Source organism: Sesamum indicum, linkage group LG14 (genome assembly GCF_000512975.1).
Source record: "Sesamum indicum cultivar Zhongzhi No. 13 linkage group LG14, S_indicum_v1.0, whole genome shotgun sequence".
Classification (NCBI taxonomy): domain Eukaryota; kingdom Viridiplantae; phylum Streptophyta; class Magnoliopsida; order Lamiales; family Pedaliaceae; genus Sesamum; species Sesamum indicum.
In genome coordinates, this window is record NC_026158.1 from 2,199,220 (window position 1) to 2,212,310 (window position 13,091).

Consider the following 13,091-nt stretch of genomic DNA (forward strand, 5'->3'; position numbering starts at 1 on the left):
AGAGTTTAGAAAATTACATCTAATACCTCTAAGGTTTGCTTTCATATAACAAATGAGTCCCTCTATTAGTCAAAATTCCCCAAATTTATTGATATTAATAAAAAAATCTATATTTACATCCGATTGACTTATTACTTACCTATTGCATGCCAAATAAATATTTTTATGACTAAATTACCCTAATTCATCTTCATGTGTTAATGAATGTAAGGAGGTATATCTTCACCATATAAGGGTAGTTTAGTCCAAAAAATTGTTTGACCTGCAATAAGTCAGTAATAAGTCAGTTAAGGGTAAATATCAATTTTGATTCAGTTCTTCTTTTTTTTTTTTTTTTAATATCCAACAAATTTAGTGAATTTTGACCAACGAGAGGAATTCTTTGTTAGACAAAAGCAAAATTCAGGGGTGTTAGATATAATTTTTCAAACCATATGGGATGTATGTATCATTATATCAAGCCTTAGGAGAGGAGAGTGTAATTATCCCTAACAATAATAATGCCCACAGGTTGACGAAATTTGGACACATGACCTTTAGTTATGGGACAGTTTTGTCAACTAAGCTCTTTTTCGTTTGTCAAATTATCTAATTTTTCTGGGAGGGAATCAATTACCATTATATCATGTATACCGATCATCAACAATTATAACAATTAATATTATGTAACCAATAACTACCGTCAAAATATACAATAACAAGGTCTATTGTAGCAAAACAACGCTCACACATTGGTGGAATTCGGACCCATTTTTCTTAATCATGGAACCTCAATTTTATCAACTAAGCTAGATTTCATTGACAAAAAAACTAATTCTTTTCGAGCGAAAAAATTACAATTACGTCATGAATCTCAATCATTAATAATTATAACGATCAATAATACAAAAACCAGTAACTAACATTAAATGAAATAACTACTACTTTTATAATAGAAACGTTCACAAATTTTAATAATTTTTTTAATCACGAGACCTCAACTTCACCGTATTAGCGGATGAAATACTTGCAGAATAATGCCCATCACAGTTCTCAATATTATTTTATGGGGATTTACAGAGTCATTAATTACATTAGAAATTAATTTCATTTATTCAGCGTATAGTATAAATTAAATCTTTTTACACAATAATTGAGGGATGCGAGTTGGATAAATATATGACAAATGACTTGCAACAATGCCATGTGAGGTGTTGGTTATAAATTCTTTATATTTATTCATGACATTTTTTCTACTCAAATAATTTTTGTTTCTTTCTTTATTATTTTTTTTCCTTGAAATTTTGATATAGGGACTTTGGTAGTAGAAGATTTTGATTAAATTTCATTCAACATTTTTTTTAATTTTTGTTCTATTGATCAAGTGAATATCAGATAAATATATTTTTGGGCACTGCCTCTATTAAATTATTTCACCAGTCTAAAAACGATTGTCTGTTCTAATTTTATCACGACCAAACAAAAATTATTTAACTCGAAATGCATAATATAGAATGGTAAGTCTTTTTATTATTAGCAGTAGAATCGAAAGGGATAATTTTACATTATTTTTCTCAACACCGTATCAATCATCACAACAAAATACTTTTCAACAGTATGCAGCTCATAATTATTAATGAAATAACAAATTAAAACAAAATTTTGATATAATGAGATAAATATCCACACATTTTATGAAACTCAAACGCATGACCTCATACTTATTCATGGACCTCAACTTCAACAACATCAGACCATGAACTCATCGGTCACTAGTAAGTATTACTTAGACTAAGTTACGAGCCATTTTTATCTTAATTAAATTTACCAGATAGACATAACAATATTTTAAAATATATTTTTAGCTCGTCTTTATTTTTCCTTATAGTAATACTTAAATAAAATTATAAACATATACACTATGTTTGGTTTCATTTTTAACTTATTTTGATGTTGTGAAGATAGAGAAAGAAAAATAAAGATAAATATATATGTGTTAGAGATAGTGTGTATGTTTGGATTTATTTTTGGAGATAATATAAAATAAGTATGATATATTTGATGTTGTTTAGTAGGAGAAAAAAACTACTGTTCATTGTCAAATCATGTCTCTTTTATATATATATATTTATATATATGTATGCGTATGTATATATTTTTTTTAGTTGTAGGGCCTATAATTAGTGTAAACTTATTTTGACAAAAAATAAATGAGGTACTGTTTCAAAACATCTCAAAACACTACCAAAACTTTCAAAACAAATCAAGATAAACATTGTCCATGTTTTGACCCATCTCAGAAATTAAGCAAAACTGAAATCAAACATTATGATAGATTTCCTCAATATTTATAATGAATACCTTACTTATATTTACACTTTAAATGAGTTAAATTTGAAGCTAGTAATTGATGTATGAATACATAAAAATGAATAATGTTACAGGGAGATCAAAATTTTTGTTTATCTTTCTTTTTCTCTAATTTATGTTTATGTTATACCATGATTCTCGTGATGATAGACATCACCATTTTCAGCCACATGGACAAGTTAGACCATTCCAAAATATCTTATTAGATTACACTTCTTATCTAATTATTATGGAAAAACAGTATTTTTGATCCCACAAATTATGTCTGTTTTACTTTTGGTTCTATTCATTACGGGATTAACACTTTTAGTTCCGCAACTTATAAATTAAAAGTTAGCACTTTTGGTCTTACTTTTCTGTCTACAATTTAAAGGTGTAGGTCACATGCCTAACACGTGGCCTTTTGGTATTCTTGGCCAAAGGAAAATAGGTCATCTTTCCAACAGTAGCATATTTGCTCTACTTGATTCGCTTGTAGAAATATGACTATTTGTATTGCTTCTACTTGCTTCAACTTACATAAATATGGGATGATGTAATTTAATTTTTCGAGAGAAGAGAGAAATTTTCTTTTCTTTGCTCTAATTTCCTCTCAAATTTAATTATATTCCCCCCTCCCTCTCCCACAAAAGAAAAAAAAAAACAGTTTCAAGTTGAAAAACGCGTTATTTTTTCTCCAGCCAAAGGTACTTAAAAGCTACATGCTGGACACGTAGCTTATACCGTCAAATTATAGATGAAAAATGGATTAGATCCAAAAATATTAAATTTTATAAACTATGGGACCAAAAATACTAATCCCATCAATTAAGATTAAAAATTAAATAAATCTAATTCATGGAACAAAAAAAATACTATTTTTCTCCGATTATTGCAACACTCTAAAAACGGAGTATCAATCACATGAAAATGTTATTGGCCGTAGCAACATCTATTATTAGGTATGTGGGGCCCCATCAAATTTCATCTGGATATAATTTCTTTGTTATAAATACTCAACTTCTTTTATGGTTGGACAATATGTATAATTTTAACCAAAATACACAAATATATCCTTTCAAGATTCTAAAAGTATTAATTCTCAAGAACAATACCAAATTGGATTTTCTATTGAGATTCCATTGCATCTTCTCTTCTAATTAACACAAACATGTTACATATATAGAAAATTTCACCATCTATTTTATTACATAAAAGAAGATTATGTGTACTTTTTGTGTCGTGCGTATCATAAATGAGATAAAAGATGTAGGTAAAAGAGTTTCTTACACAAAAGAAAAGCATCGTAACCATTGAAACTTTTTTTTTTCCCTCAAAAAAAGAAAAAAGAATCGCTGCCCTACGGGCCGTATTGTCTTTTGTTTGTTAACGTTCAAGAGGGTAGGCTACTTTTTTTTTGTTTAACTAGCCATCATGACACGTTAGTTTTACGTGCATATAATAAATAATTTTTTATATTTTAAATATGTTATATGTAAGAAACATGTATGTTTTATTAATTCAATTAAATTAATGTAAAACTTGGAAGGTTAAATGAGTTAGTTATTATGAAGGGTATTTTTGAAATTATAAAATTAATGCTGGCAGTAGTGTAAAAACCTCAACTTCGTGTAATAGCACCTCTTTTCTTTATCTATACTATTATGGAAAAGAAATATCATCCACATTCACAAACGGCGATTACTAATTACTTTGCTTCAACGGATAAGATAATTAACTTTTATTTTTTTTCTTTATTTTTTAATATACATAATAATTTATTTTTATTTATAATATACTTAAAAATTTTAAAAATTATTTATTAGGAACAACGAGCCAGACCAGCTAGTAATAATATAGATTAATGCAATTCGAAATATTTATTTATTAATGGACCAACAATAGAAAAATAGAAGAGCGAAAATGTGGTATTGTACATTTTGGAGCGTCAATGCAAGTTAGCCTTACTTATCGCCGCTTTGGTAGCGAAATTCTTGTGGCCCGATTAAACTACGCCTTCGATCATCAAATTCAAATTTTGCATTCACATTCTTGGGTGAATTTGGGACTGGGAACGGGCAACACCAACCACAGTTGAGATCAAAAACCGGAAGAATTCGGCAGCAGTTGCAGTTTCCCCCCTCCCCCAGACCGGTAAAATTGCGAGCTCAGGAACATAGGGGGCCCATTTCAGTAAGCTGGAATTTGGAAAAATAATATCAATTATCCACCAGTTCCCTCTTGTTTTGCTCTGAAACAGCTTGCTGGGCCGCATGGTGGAGGAGTATAAACAATGACCCGCCATGTGAATTCCTCAAATTTCATGCTTCGTTTTGTTCTGCTGATGCTCTGTAAGTGCATTTTTGAGCTGTGTTCTTCCTTTTCAATGGAAGATTTTTTGTTTTTTTTTTTTTTTTGAGTTTCTCAAGTTTTTTGTTTGATAAATTCTGTGTTATCTTTGGTAATGCGGAATTGGTTTCTTGTTTTGGGTGAATATTGAGATTGAGGAAATGAAATTTTCGTTATATGTTATTATATTGGTTCTGTGTTCTTGTATGAATTCCAGGAGAGGAAAGAAAGGAGAATTGAAGGCGAAATGATGATGGAGTTGTCGGCGATGACAATGGACGACGCTGTGGAAGAAATAATGAGAATCCACAGATTGTTGCCAATCCGGCCCGGAATCGATGAAGTAGTTGCAGCAAGGACTCTAATCCAGAATGTAGAGAAGGAGGATCAATTGAGACTCGAGGCAATTGCTAAGCAAAGTAAAGGCAAAGATGTGCCGGAAGAATTGTTCAGAATCTTGCAAGAGATGCACAAGAACATAATCCATTTCCAGAGCAAGGAGCAAAAAAGGGATGCAGAGAAACTGTTGGATCTCGAAGGCGTACACTTGGCGTTCGATGATTTGATCCAGAGAGCTTCACAATGCTTACAACCCAATACGGGTTCTCAAAGTTCAGCATCGAGGTGTTCAAGCAGTTCGTCCGTGGCAACCACGGGTTCTTTCTGGACCAAAAGTCCGAATTCTACTGTCACAACAACTACTAAATCGCCAGTGTCATCTGTTTTTCCTAATGAGAAGGAGATTTTGAAGGCTTCAAAGGCCTTGTCAACCAAGGACGACACATTTTTGACTAAGCCAAAAACGTCCTTTTTTGTAGATGGAGTTGGTCTTGGGGTTCGATCTAGGGATGCTGCGGCTGCGCCACAGATTGTGGATTCCACTCTTAAGCCGACCTTTACATCCGGTGAGTTTGACATCATCTGCTGATTTGGTAGTTGAAATGTGTGTGTGTGATGAACAATTTATTTTGGATAATGGAACTTATTGGTTTTATTGCAGGGCAAGATGATGACAAACTGAGTTTAATAAAGCTGGCTAGTCTCATTGAAGTGTCGGCAAAGAAAGGAACTCAAGAGCTTATTCTCCAGGGTAAATTATCAGATCAGATTGAATGGCTTCCTGATTCAATAGGGAAACTCTCAAGTTTGATCACGTTCGATGTATCAGAAAATAAGATTGCGATCTTACCGGATGCTCTTGGAGGACTTTTCTCATTACAAACTTTGGATTTACATGGAAACAGGATACAAGAATTGCCAGAATCAATTTCGGGTTTGGTTAACTTGCTTCATCTCGATCTCAGAGGAAACCAGTTGACAGCATTGCCAGCTACCATTGGTAAGTTGGTTCGTCTTCAGGAGCTTAATTTGAGCTCTAATGGACTCACAGCGCTTCCCGAGACGATTGGATCGCTCGTCTGTCTCCAGAAATTGAATATCGAAACTAATGAGATAGAGGAAATCCCTCATAGTATCGGTCGATGTACTTCACTCAAGGAGCTTCATGCAGACTATAATCGGCTCAAAGCACTCCCTGAAGCAGTAGGACGAATTGAATCTTTGGAGATTCTAACATTGCGTTACAATAACATTAAACAACTGCCCACGACGATGGCATCCTTGTCAAGCTTAAGGGAACTTGATGTTAGTTTTAATGAGCTTGAAACCATTCCTGAGAGCTTGTGTTTCGCTACAACACTTGTAAAGCTTGATGTGAGCAACAATTTTGCGGACTTGCAATCCCTGCCAAGGTCCATTGGAAACCTTGAGATGCTGGAGGAGTTGTTTTGCCATAATAACCAGATAAGAGTCCTTCCAGACTCTTTTGGAATGCTAACTCGACTGGGTGTCTTGAATGTTGAAGGAAATCCTTTGATAGAGCCACCAAGAGATGTAATTGACAAAGGAGCTCAGGTGATTGATCTGACTTTTCTTTTCTGAGTTGCATCTCGGACTGCTACTATTTCTTTATCTCTTCCGTTTGTGCAGTTCTTTACAATTTCATTAAACACTAAACAAGATATTTTACCTCAGGCTGTTGTCAGTTACATGGCCGATCGTGTTGCCCAGAAGGACACAAAGCCACAGGCAGCCAAACAAAAGAAATCTTGGGCCCAGAAACTGTTCTTTACAAACTCTAACAAACGCAAGCGCAATACCGTGGAAATTGCAAAAGCCTAGTGTGAAGCATCTCGGGAAAATCTCTAAATTTGGTTCTTTGGGTGAAGTTTCTTCCCTTTTGACTAATTCCCCCATTCATCTTTGCATCACGCATAGTAGACTAAAAGTGGTCTGACATGGTAGCTCCCATGGACATACTTCTTACCTCCTGAAATTTAGTTCTGATCTTATTCTCGGAAATGATTTAACCTCATTTAAGTTTTCCATTTAATCCGTGACCTTATGTAGCTGTTACTACAACAATAGACTTATCTTGATTGTAAGCCTCAAATACTTTCATTTCTATTATACAGGAGCTAGCGAAGATTGGTGCTTCAGCAACCTCCCAGTTTTGCCAAATTCATGTCTCGACGGAGAGTATCTACTCAGATATGACTCTGATCCTTTTTAACATATTGTAGATTAATCATTTTTTCTTTTACTTTTGGTCATCTAGTGTTGTCTTCTGCATTTTGTCTAAGAATCTGAAACGAGATGTGCACTTGATACAACACGCTAAAACGAGAAAGAAAGAAGTATTTACCACTGTTATTGGTGCCAGAATTGCCATGAGATACTTGATTCATGTTATATATATATCATTATAACCTATCTGTCTTCTCATCAATTCACTTTGTTCAGTCAAATACCATAATAATGATATTGCCTGTGTAAGATTAGCTCTTGTTCAGAATGGGTGGATCTCCCAAAGGTCACGAGACTTTATGTATCGGACTTTCCCAGACTGGATTTTCGATTTCAAATTCCTTTGCATCTTGTATTCCATTTAATATATTGACGCCACATGAATAAAAATTCTTAAAATAAAATAATTGGTGTAATTTTTGTACACATGATGTGTATATATTAAACGGAATAAAAGATGCAATAGAATTTGGAATAGAAAATCGAATATGAACTTTGCTAGCTGTGATGACAACTTAAACTTCCTTTATTGGTTGATAGCGTTTGTGGGACTATGTAGATTTTCCCTTCCTTAAAAGCCCAGAAGAACAAAGTCAATTTTTCAATTCAATTTCCCAAAGCTGGGATGCTAAGGTGCATTTACAGGATATCTTGATGATGTTTTTTTGTGAGAAACAAGACATTCAGATCGTGTTTGGATTGATAGATTTGAAATTAGAAATTTCAGGTTCACAATGCAGATCATTTGAATTTGTTTGGTTGATTCCTCATTATAAAAATTTTAAATTCTTGAACTCCTAACTTGAATTATATTTTGTTCTGTTATAATGGAATTCAAATATATTTGATACAGAGTTATTTGAAATTATTTCTCCAAATTCAAAGAACATGAAGTTTTGCATCCAGGTGTAACAAATCATTTGAACTTTCTCGAGTTGCAGTTTGATGTTTATTATGATCTAGCATCCAAGTTGTTTAACTTAAAACCTTGATTTTCTCATTGACATTGCTATTTTTGTAAAAATGACAAGTTTTTGCAACCCCCCTTGAGATTATGTTTAAACTCACAAGAACCTTGCATGAGGTTTCTCAAAATACAACCAATTACTCTTGAATTTTATCCAACTCAACACTAAGGATTTTGAAATCGTAATCGGGTTTCGGGTCTTATTAATTTGGATATTGCTGTTTTAAAAATATTTTATAGGCTATTATATCTTATCAAATGTTTTAGGTTGTTGGATTTAATTTTAAGAATAAGCTGTTAAGTGGTTTTCTAAAATAAGATGTTAAAACTTATAAGATGTTTTTACACATTATAAAATGTTACGGTGCTTGGCATTATAATGTCTTTTATTGGTAAAATGACCAAAAATAACATAATATCATTAAAATCGAATAAGTTGTTAGTTCTTGACATACTTTTCATTTAAATATTTTCATAAATAGTTCACGTTAGCTTAACTCAAATAAAAATTTATAGATAATTTTTTTTAAAATAAATAAAAGAATGATGAATTATTATCTACATTTTTTATATTTGAATATTAACATAGACATATAATTGATATATATATATATATTTTTAGCAATGACTATTTCTAGTCGTATAATTTATAATATCTTGAATTTGTACTTTTTCAGTAAATAATATATTAATAGAATTTTTTTTTATGTTTAACTATAATAATTTATTATTAAATAATAAAGCAATTTTCTTTTCCAAATGCAAAAAAATTAAATAGCAATAATTTGTTTTAAAATTCGATAGAGAAAGAGAGAATATGTGTATGGGTGTGTGTGTGAGAGAGAGAGGGTGTGTGTGCATGTGTGTGTGAGAGAGACTGTAGTGTGTGTTTGTGTGTGTGAATAAGTATATTTTTGTCTAACGACATATGTTTTGAAAAAATTAGATAAGTTAATTTTTTCTTAAAAGAGTTTGTAAGATAAAAAACATCTTATTTTGATATTTTATAAATTAATTTAAAAAAAAATTGCCATACACCATTTTGAAACGTATAAGTTCTCACACATCTTTTAAAATATTTTGAAAAATTTATAACCTTAAAACGCCCTCTTAATCTGAACTCGGTCATTTATTCTTGTATATTTTTATAAAAGATACTTATATAAAATAGGTAAGTATGGGTATTTTTTTTATTTATGCTTATATATAACACATAAAATTAATATTTTTATAAATTAAAATAATAATATAAATAATTTATAAACATTTTAATGTATATAAGTAATGAATATTTTTAAAATCTTAGTATTTTAAACCTAAAATATGTACATATAAATTTATAAAAAGAGTCTTTTAATAATATTGTTGTCTTATATTTATAAACTTATGATAATATTATGTTTATACTTTTTAATATTTTGAAAATATTAAACGAGGTCTATCGAGTCCAATCCATCCGGTCCTGGGTCAGGCCGGATTCAAGAATTTCTTGGCAGGTCAAGTACCATTTTTTTGCAAATCGAACCTGACTCATTACGATCACTACTTTTCAAAATTTGTCTTTATTTAAGATTTAATATTTTTAGAGTAAATAGTATATTTGCCCCCCGTAAATTTATATTTATAATCACTTTAGTTTTTTAAATTTATTCTTTTTTAATTTAGCTTCTCTAAACTTGAGTTATTGTTTTAGTTTGATTTCTCTAATTTTTTCTAATGAAAAAATGACCGGATTTTGGCTTTTCGAAAGGTAAGATGATCAATTTAAGTTTGTTTATCACTTTAGTCCCTTAATTGTCAAACTTGTCAGATTTTTTAGGCGAAAAAAGAATTTTTTATATTTTTATTTGTTGAGTATTGTGTAATTATCTTATGCGAATAATTAAAATTTTAAACTCTTGTTAACATAATATAATAAGCAACTTAACTTAAAATAAGTAATTGCTTTTATTTTTGATTTTCAGAAGTTACAAAATCTAAAGTTATGACTAAATTTTGTAGAACTTATATTATCTGAAACAATATATAAAAAATTCTAAGTTGAGAATTTTTAATTTTAGTAGTTAAAGATAAATTTTAAAAGTAAAATCTTAACATATTTATTAAATGTTAACAGTTGGGGTTTTGAACAAGAAGTTGGTGAAACGTACATTTTAACTAGATTTCTAAGAGGTTTTAATAGAGCTTTTTCTATAAAATTAAACTATATATTAAGTTAGGCTGGTTAATTATATTTTTACGAGAGTTCAAAATTTTCATTGTTCACATAAAATCATTAGATCATATTCAATCTGTAAAAATATAAAAAAATTGTTTTCCAATCTTAGGACTAATTTGGCTATTTTACAAATATAAAGAATTAAAGTGAGAAAATTAAATTTAAATTAACTATTTTGACGTAAAATTTTTTAAATCTAACCACATTTATTGCAGAAAATAGTCAGAAGGGCTAAATTGAAATACAAAATTAAAGTTTAAGAACATTAAAAGTAAAAAAAAAATAAATTTAAGGAATTAATTTATGTATCCATATTTTTAACTTGAAAAGTTTATGTTATATCCTACTGTATAGATCAATGCATTTTAAATATTTTTAACTAATAAATATTAAATTAAAAATTAATTGCACACATAGTCTATATTCAATTTGAATTTTACATTTTACTTTATGCACACAAACTTTAAGGGGTTTCCAATAAATTTTAATGAACAGATAAGGAGTTATTTTGTAAAGGAATAATTATAATTTCGGTGCAATTATATATAAATTCTCTATAATTTAAAAAATTATATTTAATATTCTAAATTTTACTTTCGACTAACAAATAAATTTATCCGTCAATCAAAGTTCATCGAATTTGATGATATTAATAAAATAATTGGTTAAAAATTTATATTTACTCCCAATTAACTTATTACAGATCAAATAAATTTTTTTATAATCAAATTATCCTTGTATATCTTCACTCGTTAACGCATGTGAAGAGGTATATTTTCACCGTTATAAGGGTACTTTAGTCACGAAATATTTGCTTGACCTACAATAAGTTAATATAAGTCAATTAAGGGTAAATATCGATTTTCATTCAGCTTTTTTTTTGTTAATATCAATATATTTATTGAATTTTGATTAAGATAGGGACTTATTTGTTAGACGGAAGCAAATTCCAAAATACCTAAATGTAATTTTTCAAATCACAAAAGGTTTACATGTAATTACTCCCAACCTCAGGGGAGCGGAGTGTTATTATCATTTTCATAAAAGAAAAGGAACAACGTCGAAAATAGATGATTTTAGTATATTATTTTTAATATTTAGTATGACAAAGGAATAAAAAATATGTTTATAAAGAAAAAAACCTGCATAAAATCTTATTACATGAGAAATAATTTTTTGAAATGTTAAATTAATATAAATTTACAATATATGCTTTGTTTTGATGTTTTCATATACTTAAATTTATGATAAATACTTATTATTTACAAAAAGAATAGCATACAAATAGGAAAAAATCAATGAATAATAATGTAGAGTATATACATTATTACAAAATATTTTATGCTTACAGTAAATAATTGGCAACATGCATATAAATATGTAATTGAATTTTTATTACATTTAATAAAATAACTTAATATTTGAATTATTTATATTATATATACTTCTATATTTCATATTAATATTCATCAAATCTAATACATTCTAAACAATAATGACTAGAAATCCTGTACATGTAATTTTACTTCAGTATTATACATATAAAAAAAAATTATTATTTGAGAATAGCTAAAATCACGAGTAAGTGAAGAAACGACTAAACACATATAGTATGAATGGACATTCCCAAAAAATGGGTACTCCTAATACTAATATATACCAAATATGTGTTTTAATACAAGTTTAGGAATGCTTATTCTATTAATAGTTTATACTCACATACCGATCATACTTTAAGAATTTAGGCTCCGTTTTTTGGTGCGAATAGAATACAAGAAGGATAGCTGCACTGAGTAGATTCATCTCTAAATCAGCGGAAAAGAGCCTGCCCTTCTTCAAAGTACTTCGAAAGACGAAAGCTTTTGAGTGGGATAACTCCTGCCAACAAGCTTTTGAAAACCTTAAGCAATACCTCGCAGGGCTCCCGCTGCTGGTAAAACCTTCCCCAGGAGATACCCTTTACGTCTATCTATCAACCACCCCTCAAGCAATCAGCTCCGTGTTGATTCACGAAGAGGGAGAAAGACAAATGCCGATTTATTACGTCAGCAAAGTCCTCAATGAGCAGAAGGATGGTACACCCCTATAGAAAAGATGGCCTTCGTATTGGTCACCACTGCTAGGGGACTACGCCCATATTTTCTCTTACATCCTGTTGGAGTGAAGACCAACTTACCCTTGAAGTAGACGCTAGGAAAACCGATACCTCAGGGCGATTGGTAAAATGAGCGGTGGAGCTAAGTGAATACGACTTCTCCTACCTGCCCAAAACTACCATCAAAGCCTAGGCCCTAGCTGATTTCATTTCTGAGATGATAGGAACATTTGAAGAAGGAACCTCCCAAGCTGAGAAATGATTGTTACACATGGATAGGTCGTCCACCTTCCAAGGCAGTGGCGCAGGCATAGTCCTCACCTCAGCTCAAGGGAAGACTTGGAGTTTGTTGTCAAATTCGGATTCAAAGCCTCCAACAACGAGGCTGAATATGAAGCACTTGTGACGGGACTCAAAATGGCACGAGATGTAGGAGCCAGACATGTGATAGCCTATTTGGACTCCCAATTGATCGTAAACCAAATAGAAAGCTCCTATGAAGCTAAGGAGGAGACATGATCCAGTATCTCCAATAGATAGCAGAACTT

The 13,091-nt window shown here is 30.6% G+C and overlaps 1 protein-coding gene across 2 annotated transcripts; it reads left to right on the top strand.

The window, feature by feature from the left end:
- Window positions 4,259–7,465, top strand: LOC105176803 (plant intracellular Ras-group-related LRR protein 4). 2 transcript variants are annotated; one of them, XM_020698879.1, is made up of 6 exons: window positions 4,259–4,679; window positions 4,895–5,351; window positions 5,496–5,582; window positions 5,678–6,591; window positions 6,712–6,899; window positions 7,152–7,465. In XM_020698879.1, exons 2-5 carry the CDS (start codon window positions 4,925–4,927, stop codon window positions 6,856–6,858), a joined length of 1,575 nt encoding a protein of 524 aa, XP_020554538.1. In that variant the 5' UTR covers window positions 4,259–4,679; window positions 4,895–4,924; the 3' UTR covers window positions 6,859–6,899; window positions 7,152–7,465. The 2 variants fall into 2 exon arrangements, with proteins under 2 accessions (XP_020554538.1, XP_011098013.1); XM_011099711.2 differs by having other exon boundaries at window positions 4,895–5,582.